The sequence below is a fragment of the Callospermophilus lateralis genome, chromosome 16 (assembly GCF_048772815.1).
Source record: "Callospermophilus lateralis isolate mCalLat2 chromosome 16, mCalLat2.hap1, whole genome shotgun sequence".
Taxonomy (NCBI): domain Eukaryota; kingdom Metazoa; phylum Chordata; class Mammalia; order Rodentia; family Sciuridae; genus Callospermophilus; species Callospermophilus lateralis.
Window position 1 is genome coordinate 43,716,489 of NC_135320.1, and position 25,722 is coordinate 43,742,210.

The 25,722-nt window shown below is 34.5% G+C and overlaps 1 protein-coding gene across 1 annotated transcript in view; it reads left to right on the forward strand.

Annotated features, from left to right (window-relative positions):
• Ralyl (RALY RNA binding protein like) overlaps nt 1–25,722 on the forward strand; it is a 322,124-nt gene that overhangs the window by 278,864 nt on the left and 17,538 nt on the right. The window contains exon 5 of the mRNA XM_076835768.1: nt 9,608–9,771. Within this exon, the coding sequence (XP_076691883.1) occupies nt 9,608–9,771 (164 nt within the window). The remainder of the gene's footprint in view (nt 1–9,607; nt 9,772–25,722) is intronic.

The following is a 25,722-nucleotide window of genomic DNA, read 5'->3' on the forward strand; positions in this document are numbered from 1 at the left end:
GATTCCAACCTTCTAAAATATATTTACTTTCATGACACGTTGAAAAGGCTATAATATTGGTTAGAGTTAATAAAATTTACAGACCATTTCTGCTATGCATGATAGTATGGCACCATAAAAGCAATCATCCAAGCTAAAGTCAGGCAAAATGTTGGTAGTGATCAATGGTTTAAAAAAAAAAAATAGACTATTCTTATGACCTTTAAATTTTTTGTTAAAACTTTTAAAACACTTTTACTCTCTGCCCTATAAGTGCAGAGGGCTTTGCAGTAAAGCTAATAGTGATTCAGCATACTACAATTGAAAACAATAAAATTTTGAGAATTAAGTTTTTTTTATTTCTTTGTAGAAAATTTTACCAAAAGTGGACAAATAGTGCATGCCTTCTTTTTATTGCAAAGCTTAGACTGTGGAGCAAGTATCTTTTTTAAGCCTTGGTGAACAGTCCTCCTTCTTTTTGAAGTTGGATTAGTTCGACATCCTACCCATGTTGTGAACTATCTCTGAGAGTTCCTTCAGTGGATGGTTCTTTTGCCACCATGGCGTCCTCTCCACATCTTCATCTCCTTTCATCTCATTACACCTATTTTCCCCACTTATGCTAATAAACTTGCTTTATCAATTTCCTTTGGTTCTATATCTAGAGTCTCTCAAATGGAAAAGTGTCAACATCCCTATGACCATCTATTTTTTTAATAATTCCATTTACATTTAATTTGTAATTCACTTCTAGTATCCTCACTCTTCAGTGTGATCATTCGTTTTTGTAAAATGCCACATGAGTTTATCATTGAGAGACAAGGAGGCATGACAACTACCTGATTGCTATCTGTATATGAACTAAATAACATGAACAGCAACCAGTCTTTCACAGACTCGGTGACATGATTGGTCTTTGGTCATGATGCACATTTTCTATTCACATAGTCATTTGTGGATGGAAAAGTTAGCAGCAAAGATTGCACTTTATAAAATTACTCATAGGTTATATGTTGTGGTAACTGAAAACTAATTTGTGTTGTTGGACAATTGGTGTTATTTAACTAAACACTGATAACATGCATATATAAGATATGCAACCCAAGGACCAAATGTAGAAAGATCTTTGGGGGAAAACAGAGGTAAATGTCTTTTAAGTCATTAGTAAATGTTTAATTATAATTATTATTAAAGCAAAAAAAATCCAAATAAGAATGCAAACCTGGAAAAAATAATTTTCAATAGACATTTTTAAAAGGGAAGGAATCTTGTGATCGATTGAAAAGGTTATATCCTCTCTGTTCCAGCTGTGCAGGTCCTATTCAGTTCTGTGAGAACACTATGTTCCTTCCTGCCTCAGGTCCTTTCTCTGTGTTGTTCCATCTCCTCACACCTCCCTCCACTGCCTAGTTCACTTAACTCCATTCTTCAGATCTCAGCATGAACACCACTCCCAGATTAAATTAGATTCTTCTGTTTCTCTCAGCCCCCAACATTGTTTCTTCTCAGCACTTTTCCAAATTTGTACTGCAATAATTCTTTCTGCAGTGACTTTATTTGATTCACATTTGCCTTCCCTCTTCCATGAGGGATCCAACAATGTTAACCTTTGCATATCTTTGTATCTTCAGGGACTATCAGTAAACCTCACACATAGTAGATATTCAATTTTTATTATTTTTGCATCTCTCTACATTTAAGAAGATGCATTTTCCCAAGGTCACCCAGCCAATTAGTGACAGAACTACAATCATAACCTGGGTATCTGTTTTAATTCAATAACCCACTGTGTGAATGTACAAAACAGAGGAGAAGCAATGTTAGTCCATGATATAAAATAAAGACACAGCCTTGCCTACTTAGGAGTCAGAGCTACAACAGTAATTATTACTATGTCCAAACTACTGGGTTAAGCAAAGTATTTTACTAGTTACATCTATGGACAAAAATTTATATTTAAGAATAATTTTTCTCAAATCACTTATTATTTCTACAAAATATAAGAGTTTAAGTAATAAATTATAATAACTTGTTATTAAAGTGATATGAATGTCTATCAGCATTAAAATAGTCCTACTTACTATTGTGAAAAGATAATATGGAAACAGTCTACACTTTTGTATAGTAGGCATTTTCTATTACAGCTTTATTTTTTCAGGGTGCAGCACATTGTCCTAATTTCTATTAACACACATTGTCTTATAGTCTGTCAATATGAAATTGTTCTAGTCTCTTAATTGTTTTGTATCATGTGACTTCCTTGCACACTTAAAAATTTATTCCTAAAATGGAGTCCTGCTTTAGAAGGCAGGAGACCCAAGGTGTGATAACAATTATAGATTTGGGGACCAGTCAGGTTTTCCATCTTCTCATCTTTAAAGAGAAGACAAGATCTGTATTTTACTACTTCCAAATGACAGCTCAGAAAAATAGATGATAGGTAAGATAGATCGATCTTACAAAGAGCAAGAGCCTTAAGCAGCCAAATAATTATAGAGCTTGAAGCTTTCAGTTAACTCTCCACTACACAAAAAGAAAGCTAACTCTGAATGATTTTCAAACATTTGTTTGTCTTCTGCACAATCTGTTTGGCTTCTCAGTGTGCAATAGATCAGTGCGACTGTACTGTTAACAGACTATCTGAACAGTCTGTGCTTTCATTAGTTTATTTTTCATGTTTTGCACTTGGCTTAAAAAGACATAAGCATCTGCTACCAGTGTATATACTCAAGAGCTCCCTGTAAACACAGAATCCCACAAAAAGGAAAACAGAATGGAGTGGGTAGATGAGAGAAATAGTCTACAAAGTCACTACAACAGTTTTATCCACAGTGATTCCTCCTAAATTACACTTGGCTTGTACTGATGGTTAAATTTTTTAAAACTCTTTTTAGTAGCAGTGCAAACTTGGGCAAATCATTTAAAACTACAACCTGTTGTCTCATCTGTTAGGTAAGCATGAAGTTAATTTCCAACACAAATTTGTGCTGAGGATTAAATGAGGGAACATGTGTAGGGATCAGCATTATGTCTGTTGTATATTTAATGCCTAATCAACATTAACTACTAGTAACAACTAACAGTAACCATTGATGGTCATGAAAGTGTTTCTTATATGGATATTCATATTGCAAAGTTCATATGACTGAGAAATAAGCTGGTTGGTTGGTCAGGCATCCTTCCATAATAGTACACTGTGACCCTCTGGATTAACCTGTTTGCATCATTTTCTCTTAACCTACTCCCCAGAGCATTCCAGCTGCAGCAGAATACACATGGAGGGGTGGGGGGCACTCAGCTATTTCCATTAACTCCATGTTGCTTTGTTTAAGTCAGGAAAACAAAATAGCACTAGTTACGTTTAACTGGGATCACTGCATATAAAAACTTGCTAACTAGGAATTAAAGAATTGAAAAGGCAAGAAGGAAACACCCTACTATAATGGAGTTAGTAACTGCAGGAGTCAGATACCACCTCTAAGGTTGGGGAAACAAAGGAAGATTTGGGAATTATCAAAATGTAGTGAAAATCGGGTATGGTGCCATACACCTATAATCCCAGCTACTGGAAAAAATGGCTTGAGCCCAGGAGGTCAAGACCAGCATGGGCAATAGTGAGACCCCATCTCAAAATAAGAAAAAGAAAAAGGTATTGTAGAAAAAGGGTCTTGCAGAGCTGAAAATATAGGCAAGTAGTTCTCAGACAGTGCAGCTGTCCCTGTGTGCATTTCTGAGCTAGGGGCATAGTCTGCAGGTGCAGATGTCTCAGAGGGAAAGTGAAGAGGGAACTCTGTAAGTGTTGCAAAATGACTCCAACTAGATTCTGGCTGCAGCTACTGGAATGAATTGCTGCTGCCAAGGTGAAGAAACAAGGTCAGAGTAGTGCTCAGAAGAGCAGGAAGTGAAAACAAAGAGAAGCAAGTCCCTTTTCCTACAGGTCTTGCTATTTCCTCCTTGGGCCCTTCATTGGCTGAGCCTAGCAGGAATCCAGCTCCCTTACCTGCAGAAATGTGGTCTACAGAATGCAACCCAACCTATGGCTAAAGGTAGATATGAAGGCTGAGAAACAATAAATTGATATTTAGCTGCATCATATTGTCATTATACTTCTACCAGATCTGGGGGTTTTAATATAACAGAGGATTTTTAATTCTTAGGTAAAGTTTTATCTTAGAAAAATTTTTCTACACAAACTTCCATCTTGTGATTGCTGTGGTTATTCATAGTTTCAAGGATTATGATGTGTATTACTAAATAGTATATTTGAATCATTATCATCAAATTTTATCTTTTCCATATTTTGCACAAGACATTGCCCCCAAATTTTTAGCCTTCAATGGCATTTTCTTTTATGTATAAACACAGAATGTTGCATGTTATTAAAGCTAAATATAAATATTTATGTGCTTCCAAGGAAAGTAAAAGGAGAGGTATACCTAAATACATTGAATACCCTCAGAGAATGTTTGCAATTTTAGAAATTAGCAATTTAAATCCATGTTTTCTTTCATTAGTACCAGGAAGAGCACTGAGCAGTTTACATGCTCCAGTGATAAGTAAACTTTTGTTTATAGGGAAAAAGAATGTCAGAGGTGTCTTACCATATAGAAAATATGTATACGTTTTAGGTGACTCAAAATGGGCACTGTTAATTCTGATACAACTTTGACCTTGTGTTAATCCTTGTATTAATTAGATGGAAAAAAAAGCTACTCCGGTTTTGGTTGATGAGAAAACTCTTAGTTCCAGTTGTGTCAGATCATTAATTATAGAGCACAATATATATTCATGATACTGGAAAAATTAACAAGGAGCAATGTCTATTTCATTATGCAAATTTATCATCTGATAGAATAGGATTCCACTTAAAGTTTGGAAATAACAGCATGGTATAGTTGACTAAGGGCGTGATTTGGAGTCAGAAGATGTGAATTTCAAGCCTCAATGCACATATGTTGACTGATTAAACTTGAGGAAGTTACTTCTTCCCTTTTTCCTTCATGGACAAAAATGACTTAACATACCAACATTACAAGGTTAGTGATTTTTAACCTCACCTTGGCCATTTGAATATACGAACTGTTTAAGTCCATAAAGATGTATTAAAAAAAAAAAAAAACCCCACAGGTAGCAATCTTAAGAAAAACATCAAAATCTTAAGGTCAAAAAATGAAAAGAAAAAAAAATGATCTTTCGAGTTTGCAGCCAAAATGACTTTAAAAGCATCTTCAACAAGTATTTGTACATGTCTCAGGAGGTAAACTTCACAGAAAACCTTGGAAGAGTTTAATGATATAAAAGAGCAATAGAAATTACTCATCATGACTGGTTATCAGGTGAAATGTGCCATTTAAAGTTCTTTTCTCTCTTTTTTCTATTTTATTTATTTATTTATTTATTTATTTTGCAAATAGAACTTCATTTTAATGTTCAAATTTATGTTCTTCCTTTTGTGCTCAGCAGTATGGTGCAACCATGTTTTCATTTTATTAAAATAAGTTTCCACAACTTGCATTACATCTATAATTTCATGCAAATTATTTTCCAATTTAGTTGTAATCAAAATCTATTTGAACCCAGGGTGGAAATCATAGTCAGTTTGTGAATTTTTGACTAGTTCAAACAGTATAGGAAACAGGTGTGTTACTAGCCTATAAGAATAATTTGTGTGGATTTCAAAAGAGTGGGCGCTTTAATTTGGTTTTACAGACTATAAGTCTGTGAGAAGTCAAGTTTGAAGAAAAGAGGGGTTCAAGGTTGAATCAAAATGTGGCTGAAATTATTGGTCCTCTGATTGTTGATCTTCATGTATCTGCTAAAATGTCCTGGTGAGAACCTGACCCTGAATTTGTACTCAGAATTTGCCTCTGAATGGAGCAGTGATTTATCCCCCTAGCTATACATTTTGTTAGCATTAACTACAGAGTGACAGTAAGTTTGATTTATAAGTAGGGAAAATGAAGAAAAATTTTCCAGAGGGTAATTTTGAAGAAAACAGATAATTACCATAAAATACTCAAAATTATTGTTAATCTGCCATGAAAATTTAGTCCTTGGTGACAAAATATATGCACATATTAAATTTTTCAAATTTCTCTTTTTTTGAAATCTTATTAGTCTTTAGGAAAAAATAAGAATCAAGGCAAAAGCTTAACAATGGGGTAATGATCTATTCGAATGTGGCATGTCTACTTGAAAGAGTGTACTCCAGCAATTAAAATAAACATTAGCAAGCTTGAGAAATGCTTTTAATACAAACCAAAGAGCTTGAATACATGACTATGCATACATTATATTTTCAAATTCATGAAAAATATGGATGCTTACAGAAAAAAAAAGATTGAAGTGATTTAAAATGAACCTTGGGGAAAAGAGAATTATATATTTGGCTTCATAAACCAGTATCTATTTGACCAAAAGCATTAGGAGAAAAGCTATTCAGACCAAATAACATTAGGAAAAATGAAGAACTATTAAAGGAAAAAAGGGAATATAAGTTCAAGACTGAAAGAAATGAAAAATAAAGTGAAGATAAGAGGAAGAAAAAAAATTAAAAGATTTTAGCTGAATTTTGAGATTTGGATTCCAAATAATTGGATTGGATTTCCATTTTCATTGCAGATCTATAATTTTAAGTCAACTATTTCCTTTTTCTTGACTCTATGTGCCAATCTACTTCTTTGTAGAGGCAAACTTCTTTGGTTTACCATATATAGAGTTCTGATGAGAAAGCCAATGTTCATCTCCTCCCACGGCCTTCCATCTGCTTCCCTGGGTTAGAAGAGTCCTATGCCCTGTCTCACAATCCCAGAGGGCCTGGCTCGCTTCCTTGTTTTATGTTGTTATGCATTAGGACAACTCCCAGTCTTTCTTCCCTTTGTTTCTGATATACTCAAGGGTACCCAATGAAAGTTAAGAAAGTCTCCATTGCCATTCAGTGTTGTAAAATTAAAAATTATGCTCTTATGTGAGGTACCCATTGTTTTGTGAATTACATATCCCATTAAAATATGTAAGTTGTGATGCTATCTTCCCATAAGAGTGGTACAATGAATTGGTAAAACCTCACCTGATTCCTTGGTGAGAAAAGTCGTCTCCCATTGAAACAACTCACCAAAATATTCAGAGGACAAGGGCCACTTTCTATAGGAATTTGCATCAAAGAGTACAACATATATTCAGTATGTTATCAAAATGTATGGTACAGACTAGAAGTGCATCACAAATACAATGAACAATTTGGAAAAGCAAATCTCTTTTCTCAAGACCAGTGTAGTTCAACACAGGAGTCTTTGGAATCCTTGGCTGAGGAATGCAATACAAATATCGACAAACATTTCAGTCTTCTATAAAATATTATTGGAGTGAATTGTAATATTGAAGTAGCAATTACTTGGCCTGCATTTCCATTATAGTATTCTTATATATATTATTATATATTTTTTATTATGCATCAGAGATTTTCTTAACCCAATTTATAGATTTGCTTATTTAATGAACCTGCTAAATTACACATGCATGGCCTGAGGAAATGGCCTCTCCAAAGAGCTTAGCTTTCACCTCCAGGGGTAACTTTTACCCTGGAAAATATGAGTCAATTGCCATATTTTCTTTCCCCTCAATAGTTTTGGGTATCGTAGTTCATGCAAAATGCCTTCATGTTTTGGCTCACTGACTTAAAGAGCTCTGTGAATTCAACTTATAAATAACTAATGCAGACCTTGTTTTGTGATTGAAACCAGGGGCAGGTTTCCTTGACCCTTTGATTTTGAAATCCCTGGTGGTGGGGATGATATTCATAACCCCTTTCAGCCTCATCTTGCCTATATATATACTCTTTGAAGTCAACTGTACTGTGCTGATACCCATGACCTGTTCTGTGCTAGCCATCCTTTGTCTCTAATGGACTTTGCTTATTCACAGAGGATGCCCCTTCTCTTGAACTCTGTCTCATTTCACTTCTTTTCCGTTTCAGATATCTCCTGGCTTTTCCCCCAAAATGTTTCCAAATTGTTTTTGGACACTTTAGCTGTCTAACATAGAAGATATTCTTAGTACTAAAGAATTGCTTTAAATTTGTTTATATATTGCCTTTCTGCCAGAGTGTAATAGTTTGAATTTTTTTGAATACTTGAAAATTAGCCTATCTTAAATTTATTGTAGTTCATATATTTTTCAGAACAAGATTATCACATTTTCAGATGTATGTGTAAACAAGATGTAATTTTATGAAATAACCTCTTAGAAATATTGTCTTTTTCCATATTTTTATTGGTGCTTTATGATTATACATAATGATGGGACTTGTTATTACATATTTGTTCATGCACACTATGTAACAATATAATTTGGCCATTATCGTCTTTCAGTATTTCTGTTAGAAATTATAGGGTATTTTTATTGTTTTTTTTTCCTGTTCTAGTTTTCTCATTTCTGACCTTTATATTGGATTATTTTTATTGACTGTTTTAAAGCAATTACGAGAGTAGAATTCATATCATAGTGTCACAATAAAAAATATAACAATCATAATTCTAAGTCAATAATGCTGTTTTCTTTATATTGGAAAACATAATTACACATCTTGTTGCTTGGCAAATAGTTTCAAAAATAAATGAGTAAAATGTATCCCATTATATTTTCTCTGATCTTTTATGTGTCTCAAATATGCTGTCATGTAAAATTTTGTTGTATATGAGTATGCAGTATAAATAATAGGAGGCTTTTAATCCTTTGAAGTATATATTTCTGTAAATTAGTTTATATTCTTTCAACTTCATCCCTTTTATTTTTTAATTATCATTAAACGATGTGGGGAATATAATTTCTCACATGTTAGTAAAAGTAGGAGATTATTGATTTGGGTGAGGGAGTAGAAGAATTTTCTGTAGTTACTATACATATATATCTACTCTCAGTTTGCATATCCAATAAATGATCAGGATGATGAAATATATCCTGACAAATATTTCCCACTAGTACTTGAGTCAACAAAATTGGGTCCTCACCCTAGTTCTATTTCATTCAAACCTTTTATATATAGTTGGAGGAGGCTTGATTACTTAAAAAGTCCTTAGAGAGAGGTATGGCACCATATTGATTTGTCTCAGAGTTGTTTTCTTTAAGCTGGTTTTATTTCTATTTGTTTTATTTCTATTTGTTTTCCTCTGGGCTCTGTTTTCTGATCAGAAGATCATTTTCTTTATTTTGTTCCTGATTCTGCATAATCTTTCCTATTTTCAAGCTAGTGTGCTAATAAGTGTCTGAGGTGTAAGAGGAAGATTTCTGTTCATGAGAAGGGTAAACTGGTTTATCCAAGCAAAGAAATATATTTGGGAACAAAGGTCAGTGTAATTTCAACAAATTGCACGGTACTATTGGAGCAAAGCTCCTTGTCTTTTCATTCCTTACAAATGAGTTCATATTGGGGTCATATTCTAATGTCCAGAAAGCATAGTGTATATTTGCATCCTATTTCTTTGTGAAAAATAAATCTTCCAATAAATAGCTTTTCTGAATATTAAACAACAGAAAAAAAAATTAATGTAAAATTTTACCAGAACATTCTTTTCATCATCTCAAACATTTAGGCTTCAAACCAACTTGGTCTCATTTGTGTCTTGTGAAGGTTGTTTGATTACCATGGGCGTGTGCCTCCACCTCCCCGAGCCGTAATCCCACTGAAGCGTCCCAGAGTGGCTGTCACGACAACTCGCCGGGGGAAAGGAGTCTTTTCGATGAAAGGGGGATCAAGATCTGCTGTCAGTGGGTCTTCCTCCTCGGGCTCTAAGTGTAAGTAATGTGCTTTATTTCCTTTTAAATAAAAGTAGGAATAACCATCACTGCATAACTGTTGATAGTCCATAAATTAACGAGGCAACCCCAGAGAGACATAAAACAGGGATGGAATGACCTCTGCTTTCCTGTGAAGCAGGGGAGCAGAGGGCAACATGCTGACAAAGGTCCTGGACCAATCTGAAAAGAACTGTTAAAGTATTGTACCCCAATGTACTCTCAGCTGATTTAGCTTGTGATTTATGAAAGTCCTGAAATAAAATATATTGCTTTTTAATGAGGTAACAATTTCACTTGAAAATTGAACGCTTATACCATCTTTTCGGAGATATTTTATGCAAAATTAGAGTTTGTTTTGAATATTTGAGCATAAAGATAATTAAAATGGGCAGACTACATGATAGCCACATTAACAAACAAAACTTATCATGTATTCTAAATCATTATAAGGGTACATGTCTGAAAATGCACTTAGTATCACAAAAAAAGAAAACACTATGTGCATAACTCCACATGAATCAGAAAAAGGAGAAATGCAAACTTTCTAACTAAACACACTGCTAAATTTCTATCTAGATGGATTCAGAAAAAACTCTAAACTGGTATTAGAATAGTATCCTAAAGAAAGAACCACACCATTTTCTATGTTCCTTGATATTACATGTTAGCAGAGCAGAAGTAAACAACATACACGTATCTCACTGGTATTTAAAAAATGAAAATACAAGACACGCAGGAGTGCTATATTTCACAGGATGATCAATGACTACCTGTCATTGTTGACAGATGGAAACCTGAAGAAACTGAGTGAGCAAAAGAGCAAGAGAGAGGGATCCATGACATTATGGGGCACTGTTCTGAGCGAATGGTCAGTGCAGAGACCTGAAGTTGGCATAGTTAACAACAGAGCTAGTGTGGCTGCAGAGAGCCAGGTAGGGAAGTAGAACTGCAGATATGATCAGAGAGCAAGTTCCAGCACAGCCTGGTAAGGATGTTGTGTGTACGTATTCTGCCAACCCTTCAGCACAAGTGAGATAGATGTTTTTACCCCATTTTTATTAATGAGCAAACATAGAAGGTTATGTAACTAGTAGATGGTAGAGTCAGAACTATCTGTATCAGAAATACTAAGCATCATTATCAAAATAATTTCCTTTTACATGAAAATGGGCAAAGAAAAAAAAATAGTTCAGAAAAGAGAAAGGTACTGATGCTTCTAGAAACTCTCAAGTTTGGCCTGCTAAGAGTTTCACTGAGAATTTAACTCAGCTAATATAACCTCAATGGCAAACTAAATAAATTTACAGTTCTCTATGTGCTTATTTACCCAGTCTATTCTGTAGATAGATAAATATGAATTCTTTTTCGAGTCTAGTAATAAAAGAAAATGAGTTTCTGCTGTAGTTTCCACACACTCTAATATACTCTCGGATTACTGTTAAGAGCAAAGAGAGCTGTGGAACTTGGTTCTTGTTGTGGAAAATTGAACACTGAATTGCCTGCTAGGTTTATAGAAGACTGTTTTACCATTGGTGGTATTAACTTCAAATGTAAATATCTAAAGCATCACGGATTGTTTGTCTTGTGGTCATCTTAAAATAGTATTTAACAACAAAAGCATTATTGGCATTTTGCTGGATGGTTCTACATTGTTTAAGAGTATTCCTAGTGTGAAGTTATACTCCATGTATTAGAATAAATTCTAATGTCATATATAACTAAAAAATTAATTAAAAATTGAATAAAAAGAGTATCCTGAGCTCTGCAGAGCATTTAGCATCCCTGACCCCCAAACCTTAAATAGCAGTAGGATTCTTCAATGTTTGTAACTATAAACACGCCTATACATTTCTAAGTATTCCCTGTGGACATGTTACCAACCAAATTTGGAGTCACTGATGTAGAAAAATACTTGCATTACCTTGAGGCCATTTTCTAGAAGGTTCAGTAATATAGGACTCAATCCTCAGTTGTCATGTACTCCAGTGCATTACTGAGAAGAGTAGCAACTTCCAGAGGTTATTTCAAAGTAAATATCTCAATATTCAAATGGTTAAAATTTGGTACTTCATTTTTTGATTTCTAGTCTTATAATGTCATTACTAGAGAATGAGATCTTTAAAAATATCCTTTTATAATTTTATTAAGAATTTCTTGTTTCCATATTAATAAGATTTTATAAATGAACATGAAAACAGACTATATTTTCTGCTTTAATATAGAACTGAGTATGGAGTGTTAGATTGTGGTTGTATTATCTAAATCCTCTTTAGACTTGTTTTTCTTGTAGCAAATTTAATCATGATAGAGATTTTACATAGATTTTTTTTTCTTAAGGCTTTGTTTTATATGCCACATCCCTTGGATGATTTATATAATTGTTTATAATAATAATAATATAAGAAGAAGAAGAAAAGTAATAGCTACCATTTTTTAGTGTTATGATGGCTATTATTTTGAGCACTTCACATATCAATTTATTTATTCTTCACAAATACCCCTGTAAGTGAGCTATTCTTTTTCCTATTTGTTCTTTTTAGTTATACATGACAGTAGAATGTATTTTGACATATCAGACATACATGGACTACAACTTCCCATTCTTGCAGTTGTACATCATGTGGACTTACAGTGGCCATGTAATCATATTTGAACACAGGAAAATTATGTCCAATTCATTCTACTGTCTTTCCCATTCCCATCACCCCTCTCTTCCCCCATTTTTCCCACCCCCCTATCCAATCAGGTATATCTCCACTCCCCCCACCACCTATTGTGAGTCAGCATCTGCATAGCAGTGAGAACATTTGGCCTTTGGTTTTGGGGGATTGGCTTATTTCATTTAGCATGATAGACTCCAGTTTCACCTTTTACAGGCAAGGGCTATAATTTCATTTTTCTTTATGGCCAAGTAATATTCCATTGTGTATATATACCTTATTTTCATATATCCATTCATCTACTGAAAGGCACCTAGGTTGGTTCCATAGCATAGCTATTGTGAATTGAGCTGACATGAACATTGATGTTGCTATGTCACTACAGTATGCTGATTTTAAGTTGTCTGGGTATATGCCAAGGAGTGGGATAACTGGGTCAAATGGTAGTTCCATTCCAGTTTTCTAAGGAATCTCCATTCTGCTTTCCAGAGTGGTTGCAACAATTTTCAGTCCCACCAGCAATGTATAAGTGTGCCTTTTCCCCACATCCTCTTCAACATTTATTATTGCCAGTATTCTTGATAATTGCCATTCTGATTGGAATGAGATGAAATCTTAGTTTTGATTTGCATTTCTCTAGTTGCTAGAGATGTTGAATATTTTTTTCATACATTTGTTAACCGTTCATATTTCTTCTTCTGTGAAGTTCCTGTTCAGTTCCTTTGCCCATTAATTGATTGGGTTATTGGGGGGGGTTGGTGTTAAATGTTTTGAGTTTTTTATGCATCCTAGAGATTAATTCTCTATCTGGGGTACAGGTAGCAAAGATTTTCTTCCATTCTGAAGGCTCTCTGTTCATGTTCTTGATTGTTTTATTTACAATGAAGAAGCTTTTTAGTGTGATACAATTCCACTTATTTATTCCTGATTTTATTTCTTGCACTTTAGGACTATTATTAAGGAATTTAGTTCCTAATCCAACATGATGAAGATTTGGGCCTACTTTTTTCTTCTATTTGGGGCAGGATCTCTGGTATAATACCTAGGTTCTTGATCCACTTGAGTTGAGTCTTGTGCAGGGTGAGAGATAGGGGCCTATTTTCATTTTATCACATATGGATTTCCAGTTTCTAAATGGAGAAAAATTGGAAGCTTTCCCTCTAAAAGCTGAAACAAGACAGGGATCCCCTTTTTCACCACTTCTCATCAACATAGTCCTGGAAACTCTAGTCAGAGCAATTAGACAGAAGAAAGAAATTAAAGGGATACAAATAGGGAAAGAAGAACTCAAATATCCCTATTTGCTGATGACATGATTCTATATTTAGAAGACCTAAAAAATTCTACCAGAAAATTTCTAGAACTCATAAATGAATTCAACAAAGTATTAAGATATAAAATTAACACCCATAAATCAATTGTATTCCTATGCATTGGTGATGAATCAACTGAAAGAGAAATTAGGAAAACTACCCCATTCACAATAGCCTCAAAAAAAAATAAAATATTTGGGAATCAACCTAACAAAAGAAGTGAAAGAGACCTCTACAATGAAAACTACAGAACACTGAAGAAAGAAATTGAAGACTATCTTAGAAAATGGGAAGATTTCCCATATCCTGTTCTAGGATAAGCAGAATTAACATTGTCAGAATGGCCATACTACCAAAAGTGCTATACAGATTTAATGCAATTCCTATTAAGATTCTGATGACATTCTTCATAGAAATAGAAAAAAACCATCATGAAATTCACTTGGAAAAATAAGTGGCAAGCATAGCCAAAGCCATCCTCAGCAAAAAAAGTGAAGCAGGCAGCATCATAATACCAGACCTGAAATTATACTACAGAGCTATAGTAACAAAAGCAGCATGGTATTGGCACCAAAACAGACATGAAAACCAATGGTACAGAGTAGAAGACACAGAGACAAACCCACATAAATATAGTTTTCTCATACTAGACAAAGGCACCATAAGCACACATTGAAGAAAAAATAGCCTCTTCAACAAATGATGCTGGGAAATCTGTAAATCCATATGTAAGTGAGCTAGTTTTATCATTCTCATTTTACAAGTGTCAGAAATGAAATATTGAAACATTAAGAAATATCACTAAGGTCATAGAGCCATTAAATAACAGATCCCTGAACCACATCCTAGCTCCTCGTCTGTTTCAGAATAAGCCCTTGAGCTTATACCATTTTCCATGTCCTCATTTTCCACATCCTCTCCATGACTTCTTGGAGAATTGTAACTTTTAGAATTATATAATATCCCATGAACTCTTCCTAACCTTGAATTTTACTTGGTTACTTGGTTTGATTCTTGCTATCTGGCTCTTTTCATATGCCTTTCCTTTATATATACATTTGCAGCCTTTCCTATACATTAGTTTTGTAAGGATGCCTTAACAAACTATAGCAAGCTGTGGAGCATGTGGCGATCATTAGCATTCTTTGACTTGTGAGGGCATCAATGACTCCACCCGCCTCCTTGGCACATAGTGTTCTCCCTGTGTCTTTGTATCTGTGATCTTCTCCTCTTCTTATAAGGACACTAGCCATGTCAGATGTGTGCTTCCCCAATGACCTCATCTTGCTTATATCTTCAAAGATCTATTTTCAAATAATGTCACATACACAGGTCCTAGAGGTAATGAATTCCACATACACTTTAGGGGAGTATATGTCAACCGAAAACACTCTGTTACTTTATTTTTGTTCATTTCTTGAAGACAACATATATCTGAATTTGTTTGGGGCAGCATTTTGAAAGTGTCTGTTTTTTAGTAGGGAGATTTAACACCGTGTTTCATTACTGAATATATGCAACTATATTCTTTCTGTCCCTCTTTCAAGCGTTTGTTCTTGCTTTTATGTGAGGGTTATTCTGGCATTTTTATTAACATTATTAAAACTTTGTTTGTGACTCCACAGTATCCACCTGTTGTAGTTATCTTACCTCTCTCCCACTAAATTTGGTTCACTGCTTACATTTTTGTAGAACCTCTCCACATCTGCATTCATCAAGTTGTTTTTGTATCTCAGGTAATAAAGAACTAAGATCCAATGAGATGTTTTGTTTTGTTTTGTTTTAATTTACTGGTAGCTTTATCTTGGACTTCCCTTTTGACATGTGAAAAGTCTTCTTTGTTCTCCAATGTAAACTGAGACAGACAGTCCACTCAACAATGTATCTCCCTTCCACAAACTTCTCTGGAGTCAGTGGGAGCCTCAGACTCTCCAAGGAATATACATTGCAAGGCGCTAGCTATAACCCTTCTCTTCACTCTAGAGAAACTCACTAATTCCTTCCTTCTCTACTAATTCAGGGGTCATTAACATTCTTTTCTGCCTTCTAGTAGAGGCAAGCTCCTTTCCAGGTACCAGGACCCTTCTCCTGCACCGCCATGTACAAACACTTTAATCCCATGCTTAAATCTACCTGAGGACACATGGTTTTAGTAATAGATATATGATTTTTGTGGCTTTCATGTCAGCCAGAAAATATTTTATTTTGTTCTACAATTTAATTTACTAGAATGAGTTTTTTTGAAGTTAGATCACCCCAACCTGGGGTATACTTGAGTTTCTATCCCTTAAAAATCTTAACATATTAAATTTTTCAAACATTGGAATAAATAAATAATTAAATGATTTTTATAGAAAAGTAAATTGTCAAAGTCAATTATTTGGATAAACAATCCAAATAAGCTTTACAGTTTGTCACTGAACTACAAAGAAGATAAACATTTATTCTTAAATCCAGTGGTAGGTCATACATAAGTTTTAATGGTTTTGTGTGATAGATGGACCATCTTGATGAAAGGCTAAGTCTGAAAATTGAACTACTAAATACAGCAAGAGATGCTTTTGCAAGTATAAGTAAACTCACAATTATGTATTCTCTCTAGGATCACAGTAGCAGACCATATTATATTTACATAAAATATGTGTATATAAATATTCATTATTCAATAATGCTTTTATAATTAACTTGGTTTCTGAGAATAACAATAATTTCCAAACTCAAATCACAAGTTAAAGTTTTGAGTGAAATGTAAAATAGACTATTAAGACAGGCATAATGGTGCATACCTCTAACCCCAGTGGCTCAGGAGGCTCAGGCAGAAGGATCCCAAGTTCAAAGCCAGCCTCAGCAATTTAGTGTGGACCTAAGCAACATAGCAGATCCCTGTCTCTAAACAAAATGTTTTAGAAAATAGCAGGAGATGTGGCTAAATGTCTTTGGTTCAATTCCTGCAACCAAACAATAATTAATTAATTAAATATACTACTAATAAGGCATAATCTGAATGAGTAGTTACGGAGGGATATACATATAGCTTGCTCTTTTATTGATGTTCATTTTCTAGTGTTTAATAATTTGGTAAGTTTAGAAGAGGAAATTAATGTTACAGCCTGAATAATCTGTCATTTCTTATTTCAGAATTCTTAATATGAATGAATTCTGCTTGGGATAAAACCATATAAGGAAAAATATGTTAATTTGATAATTTTCCAAATATGAGTACTGATAACAATTTAAAATGGATTACTCTTTTAAAAATTAGTCTATCACTACATATTTCTGTCCCTTTTCAAATCAACTTAAACTAAAACTATAATCAACTTTTCCCTTTCCACATCATAAAGTCATCAAATAAAAAAAGATGTGATTTTGCAGATAAACACTTCACGAAAGAGAAGACATAAATACTGGTGAGCTTTAGCGGTAGTTTCAGGGTGAAGAAAAGAGGTTCTCTCTGGTTAAAAAATTCTATCAATTAATTTAAATTCTAATGTCTAACAGGAAATATTCTAGTGAGTTTGAATTCCTGTGGGAACCTGTCAACGTACTTTCAGTGACAAAATGGGTGACAGACTAATATGAAAACTATGAGAATCTCATAGGAAGACAGTTCAATTAAACATATGAAATAGTTACTGACAACATATCACCAATGCTAAGAAAGTGTTGTTGTGTTGGATTCTCTTCACCAAAGCATGTGATTGAAATATGGAGATTAAGCATCCACCAGAGAAATGATGTTAACATTATCATTAAGTTTCCCACCTATCATCCATCCATCTACCCATTCATTATCTTGGGAAAAGTATGTAGGTATTCTGCTTTTGAGACCTTAAGAAAAGAAAGGTCAGGTTGGTGCAAGGGTCTAGAAAAAGCCTACTAGATGATTTTTTAATTGTTTAAAAAAGTAAGTATCTTTTAAATAAAATATACAATCAGAGAGAGTCTTCCAGATGGCAGGATCTAGAGGAATAACAGAGGCTTTGCTCTAGGGTTGCCTGGGGTGGAGTTGGAGTTCCACAGATGACACAACTGTGGACTGAGCAATATCTATGATTCCTGTATCCCTTCTCTATTTTCTACCTGAAATATGGAGGTGGGGACAACATATGGTATACACAAGAGTTGTAAGATTTACTTATACTGTAAGAATTACTTATGTATTGAAGTACATAGACAACAGTGAGGTTGGTTATGGCTATTATTACTACTTTAGTATCTCTTCAAAACATAGCCATCAAGAGCATGAAATATGAACTTGCTCTACCTGGAATCCGGTAGTGGCTCTATCATTCATTTGTTAGCTCTATGCTTTGGAGCAAAGATAACTTGCTCACTGTGTCTTAGATGCCTCATCTGTAAAATGGGAGTGATAATCTTACCATCTTCTCCATAGGGTTATTTTTTTAAGTATTTTTCTAGTTTTAGATGGACACAATATCTTTATTTTATTTATTTATTTTTATGTGGTACTGAGGACCCAACCCAGTGCCTCCTGCTTGTGAGGCAAGCGCTCTACCACTGAGCTACAACCCCAGCCCTGCATAGGATTCTTTTGAGGATTAAATGAGTTGACATATGAAGAGCTCTTAGTGTCTGGTCTTATGAAAGTCTTAATAATAAACCATCATAAGAGTAATAATAATAATATTGATGATGATGATGATGACAATGATGACGATGATGATCCGAAGCAAATTTTAGTGCTAGGAATATCTGTTAGGAAACAACATTATGATCAAGCAAAACAAAGTGTAAAATTCCTAACAATAATAAAAAACAGTGGAGAATATTGAAGGGTTTATATTTCATCCAGCGACAAGGGAAAAGACTCAGAAATATGCTACCTGATCAAAATTATATTCTATGGAATGTTTATGATAGGTGTATTGGTATGCTAGGGCTGCCATACTAAGTGGTCCAGAGAGTGCAACAACAGAAATCTACTTTCTCACGATTCTGGAGGATAAAAGTTGGAGATCAAGATGTTGGAAGGCTTGGTAGTTTCTTATGACCATGAAGGAAAGATCTACACCAAGCCTCCATCCTTGGTTTGTAGGATACTTGTCTTTGCCCTGTGTCTTTACACACTCTTTCTTAGGTGTTTAGGGTCCACCCTAATGACTTTATGTTGATTTAAGTATCTCTGTAAAAACCTATCTCCAAATGCTGTCACATTCTAAGGTACTTGGGTCTAGGACTTCAATATATGAAATTTCAGGGGGACACTATTCAACCCATAACATGGAAGTCATGGGTTGACCTAACAAAATGTTGACATCTTTGCTTATCCTTCAGCTTTGTTTTATTTTATAAGCCAAATTTAGGGATATGATTTAGTTTTAATTAATTGAAGCAAATGACCAGGCCATTTAGCTTACCCTGCTAAATGCACTACATATCTCAGATGCACACAGTTCAGTTTAAACACTAGCTAGAGCTATGTATAAAGAATGTTCCAAAGTTATAAAGAAAAATCCAGTTTCATAGATAGAAAATAGCCCAATCAAAATAATTACTATGTATTTACAATGAATAAATAGACACATTTGTAGATGTCTATGTGGTTTTCTTTACTATGCTTTTATAACCAGATTAAGAAATATAAACAGAAAAAATATATTAAAATATTTAAGCCAGGAGCAGTGGTACATACCTGTGATCCCAGCAGCTCAGGAGTCAGAGGAGCACTAATTCAAAGCAAGCCTCAGCGATTTAGCAAGGTCCTAAGCAATTTAGGGAGACCCTGTCTCTCAAAATTAAAAAAAAAAAAAAAAAAAACGACTGGGCATGTGGTTCAGTGGTTAATCCCTACTACCAAAAACAACAGCAAATGCACAACAAAATCCTTCTATCAATTTGACTTATGAGAATTTGAGATAATTTTCTCAGTTCTACTACAGAATTTATATTTCTCTATATGCTGTACTGACAGTTCAGAAAGGGTCTAGTTTTTCCACTGCAGAATTATAAAAGTATGTAAGTCCTATTAATAAACCTTAATAAGATTTCTGCCTCTTCCTCTTCTGCTCTTCTTCTACCCCAAGTCCTAAAATGCAGAATCTTGACCACTCTAATAACCTCTTGCTGGTTTTCTTGACTTTATGCTATTCCCTCATCTCATTAATTTCCTACCCAGTTGTGAGATTATTCCAGACCAACTGCTTTGTCAATTTTTCAATCAAAACTCAAAATTGCTACCAGTTACCAAATAAGAATTTTTAGTAGACTTCTTAAGAAGTATCTGACCTGGCACTTCCATTCCCCACCCCACCCAGCACTGTTCTCCTAGTTCAAATGGTCATTTCAAGGTTTGCAACTCAGGCTCATGTTCTCCACCCACCCAGAAACCCTTTCCTTTTCCTTTATCTTATAAAAAAATGTTTTATCAGATGTATTGTCTTATACATATACAAACAAGCATTATTAATCATTGTCCCTATCTTCCAAGGTCCAAATCAGTTAATAGTATTGAGTCCCTCTATGCTATAGACATCACTGTCCTGCAACTCCAAGCCAATTGTTCATCTTCAGTTTCTGGAACTTAGACTTTTCTGCTTCATATTAGTAATTCATTTGCACATTCATTCTCTCTGGTTTTTTATTGAAATGTATCCAAATTAGTTATGTATTACACAGAGTATACTCTTAAATATTTGTGGAATATGTTACCACTAGTATTTTTGCTTTTTTTGCATTTAGATTTTGGTGTTTTAGAAATTTTATAGTTAGCTTTGAACCATGTCTTTAGAAATGTGGTAATACAGAGAAAATTAGTTACAGAATATGTTGAGTCAGTCCATGAAGCAGAAAGATATATTCTAGCCTATCCTCCAAGGTTTTAAAGAAAACAGGGTTTAATGTGTATTTTGAAGCTCTGTGATAAGATCTGCTACTTTCTTTAATTAGGCCCTTTTTGCTTGCTGGAATTCAAAATATACTTCTGGTCATAGCTCAAGGACCATTGTCTTATGATTGCTTTCACAATCAGTTGCCACACCCCATCAAAAGTAATTTATCTTTTCTCTTCCCCTACATCATTGAAACAAGTTCAATTAACCAGCATTTGCCAGATGACAGGTATTAATTTTCCACAGATGAAAGAGACATGACCCCTGAGGAGCCAATATTCCATATACAAAAGAGATGTGATACTTCAATAAAGAGCAATTTTTTGGGAAGACCAGAAAATAAAAGATAATTTCAGTAGCAAGTGATAGGAGATTTTCACTTTGTCCCACATTGTTTTATGCATTCTATGTCTTTACATATTTTTCTTCCACTACTTATAAACTCCATAAGACCAGGAAGGCACTCACTGTAAGAAGCCCATTACCTGGAGTGAGGGGTGGAAAATCAAACAAACATAAACCATAGCTTTGGAATCAGGCAGCCCTCCCTAAACTTAATTTTGTTACCTCTTTGCTGAACAATCTGAAGCACATAACTTATCTCTAATATTCAGTTCTAATCCATAAAGCAAGTTTAATAACACATGCTTTTCATATTTATAATAAGGATTAAATGAAATTATATACATGCATTTCCTAGTGCAATGCCAGATGAATGGCATTTCATTATAGTGAGCAATCAACGAATAGTTATTGAATATGATGTATTCATTCTCCATTTCATTTTCTCATTTATTTTCTCATACAGAAAGAATGAATACAGATATTGGTATAGGTATTATGAATACACACATATCCACATATATGTAATTGCTTTTTCTAGGATGCTCCATTTTGGGAATAACCAATTGCTCCAATTTATTTCATCAAAATCCTTTAATTTATGGTTTTTGAAAACTATTTGCAAGATTGGCAAATTAGCTTATGCATATAAAATCACCTTGAAATATATTAATTGGAGGAAAGAGACAGATGCAGAAACAGATGAACTAGACTGATAAAGACAAAGATTTCCAGAAATGCATTAAAGAAGTCAGTAGTCCTCATTTTTTTTCTAGAAATGACTAAATTAAATAAGATAGTTTCTTAGTTCATAGCAAAGGAAAGAACTAAATAATGTATCAAAGGCTTGAAAAAATAAGTAGAGTAACAGAAAACTAATGTGCATTATTATTAAAGTTCTTAGGGTTGCAAACATTTGTAAGTTTTCCTAGTTGATCTGAAGCATGATGGTGTTGGTGAAAAAAAGGTATATAATTTTCTAGACCACTATCTTGGTCCATTTTCTGCGGTTGTAACTGAATACGATAGACTGAGTATTATATAAAGAATAAAGAGTGTTTTTTAAAATTTATTTAATTATTTATTTTAATTAGGTATATATGACAGCAGAATGCATTTTGATTCATTGTATAAAATTGCAGCACAACTTTTCATTTCTCTGATTGTACACAATGTAGCATCGCACCATAAGTGCAGTCATACATTCACCTAGGGTAATGATGTCCATCTCATTCCACCATCTTTCCTGCCCCCATTTCCCCTCCCTCCACCCTCCTCTTTGCCCAATCACAGTTTCTCCATTTTCCCCATGCCCCACTCCACCCCATTACAGATTAGCAACCATTTATCAGAGAGAACATATGGCCTTTGGTTTGGGGGGGATTGAATTACTTTGCTAAGCATAATATAGAATAAAGGTTTATTTAGTTCATAGAATCAGAGGCTGGAAAGTCTAAGAGTATGGCTTTGGTATCTGTCCAGCATCTGGTGAGGACCTTCTTGCTGGGCCATGGCAGGTAGGAGACTATCACAGAGGGAGACAGAAAAAGCTTGCTAACTAATTGCATCATGATCACCCCATTCTCATGACCTCATCTGATACTAATTACCTCCAAAAGCTGCACCTACAAACACCATCAGCATAAAACTTTGGGGATTCAGATTCCAATATATTTGGAGGACACATTCAAACCATAATGTCCAGAGTTTCTAAGGCCTGGCACCATTGACTTTTCAAGTTAGATCATTCTTTGCATGATGGTTGCAGGCTATCCTCTGTGTTTATGAATGTTTAACAGACCAAATGTCCACTATATACCAGTAGCACCATGCATTACAAGTTGTCACACACAAAAGAAAATGTCTCAAGATATTCCAAATGTCTCCTACAGGGCACAATCACCCTCTGTTAAGAACCACTGAGCTGGACAGTTAGCTGAAGAGTCTTTGTCTCTGAATAGACTTGACCCAAAGGTGATTAAAATAAATTGAAATATTTTTCACCACATAAATCAGATGCATGGATGTTTTTATATAGGCAGATGGCATCATCCCTTGTGTCTAATTTCCTTTTTAGATTATATCTCATGTTGCAGCAAAAGGCACAATCATCATTTTTGTTGACTGTATCAGAATGTAATAACATTTATCACCAAATCAGTGAACTCTTTAGAGAGAGCAAGTCTGAAATTATTTAATATAACTTCTTCTTTTTAACAAAAATCTTTTAGTGATACTTCGGGAAAAATAATTTAAGATTATCTGTAAGATGCAACCAGACTCCTAGTTCCTCTAATGTCATTCTTGCCTAAACACTAGCTAATGTAATTTATTCTAAGAAATTCATTTTTATTTCATTCGTCAATTTGCTGATCTTGTTTAGTAATTCTAAACTCAACTTCTATAATCATGCAAAACAGAATTATACTCAACAGAACAAATTATTTTTATATGACAGTATGTTTGCTTTTGTGTATAATTTTGGGTTACGTTTTTTGTTGAAGAATTTATGTACAGAAAAAGAATAAGACATTGTTTTTCTGAAGATAGTATCACTGATGTCTTCTAAAATACTGTAACATATGTGTATATTCCTCCTAGGACAAATTCATCCTGAATATTAAATCAAGATGCCATCTCTAACTGGAAACTTGAAATTTATTCTTCTATCTTAGACTTCTCCCATAAGCTTCATATTCAAATACCCAACAGCTTCCTTTTTCACTTTTGTTTGGATACAAATAGGCACTTCAAAATTAACAAAACTTTGAATCTTCCTCCAGAAGCCTGAGCTTCTGGCAATCTTACCTATTTTAGCAAATGATTATTACATCCTTCCAATTATGTGCCCTCACTCTTTTAAAGTATATGCAGAATCCATCTACTTATCACCACTAAAACTGTAACTCCTTGGTCCAAGCCAGCCTACCATCATCTCTCCCTGGAATTGTTCTCATGGCTTTCTTTGTGATCCCTTTGATTCTTTCCCTGTCACCCTATAGGCTTTTCACAGTATCAAATCAGAATAGTGCTCTTCAAATATAAAGTTGTCCCCTGTATCACTCAGAGTAAAAGCTAAAGTCCTAACTTTGACCATCAAGACCATGCCTACTCTCCCTCTTTTCCATTCTCCACTTTATCTGCCAACTTCTCATTCTCTTCTCTCATTTGCTCATTCCAGTCTGGCCACATTTGACTCTTTGCCTTAAATATCCCAAATATGGTCTGGCTCTGCACTTTGTGTTTACTGCTCTTCTGCCTGATATGCTGTTTCATCCCACAAACTCACTTCTTTCCCATGCTATTTCCTCCCTTTACAGAAACTTTTGCTCAAGTATCCTCTTATCTCTTGAAACTTTCCTGACTGCCCTATGTACAAAAGGGCAAATCTCATACCTGGACTATGCCTTCCCTCACTTGCAATTTTTTGTATTATTTCTGTATATAGTGTACATATTAGTTTATTGACTTTTTTGATTCTTAATGCAAGTTTCTTTTGGGGGGGGTGGTACCAGGGATTAAACACAGGGTTCAACCATAAGCAACATCTCCCAGCCCTATTTTGTACATTATTTAGAGACAGAGTCTCACTGAGTTGTTTAGTGCCTCGCCATTGCTGAGGCTGGCTTTGAACTCATGATCCTTCTGCCTTAGGCTCCTGAGCCACTGGGATTATAGATGTGCACTACCAAGTCCAGTGGGAGTTTCTTAATTTAAAGGGTTTCATTATTATCTTTCTTATTCAACACTATATCCCCAGTATCTGGAAAAGAGCCTGACAATAATGTGTTCCATCAACACTGTTGAGCATTAAAATATGGTAGACACATGAGTTAAAAAATTAGAGCAGTTCCCGATCTTGTCAGGGAAATGTTTAAAGAAATAGGAACTCAAAGTATCATTTGAAAGAAGTTAGGTTAGGATGAGGATGAACTTGTTGAAGAAGAGGATCGAGGCTTGATGACTTTACAGTATAGGCAACTAAAAGGTGAAATGACGTTTTTCAGATGGAGGAGATGAGAGTATGGATCAGATCAATAATGTACAGTTGTCTGAAACCACATACTACTTTTAAGGAGTGAACGATAATTGTGACCAGAGCCTCAGATAATTGGAAAGACCAGCAGAAGATGGGAAGAGACAGTAGTCTGGAGATGACTGAGCAGTAAAGCAATTTTCTCAAATTCTCAAATTCATAATGTTTAAATTATAAAATTCATGATCTTCAATAATTGCACCTAACTTTTCCCAACTGCTAGTTTGTCTACATCAGTGGGCTTAACTGTTAAAAAAATGTCTAATACCAAGCTGATTAAAAATATGCAATCTTGTTCTTACAAATAATATTCCTGACTCTATCTAAAACTCTATAAAAATGAAGGCAATATACTCTATGCAATGTATCCTTAAAGATGAGGTTTATGGATTTTGGAGAATTCAAGTGAAATTGGAGGAAAAATACAAAGCGTGGCTTGCCAAAGGCATGTTTCTTTTCATTTTCTTTCATCAGACTATGTCTGAGGCACTGTGTTGTAAAGACATAGTTCCATGATGAATTTACTTTTGAATTTCCTGTCTGGTCACCTGTCTGTCCTTTAGTCAATCAACTCTTAGAATGGGTGTCTTGTGAATTTAGTCCCTGGCACATACACAGAGCTTTCAATAAAATGTGTTGCTCTGTTTGGAACTGGCATGAGGACCTTAGCTACACATACATATAACTACAAACTTCCCGGTCTTTATTAATTGCTTATTGTGTTCAAGATACTGGACTAAGTTCTA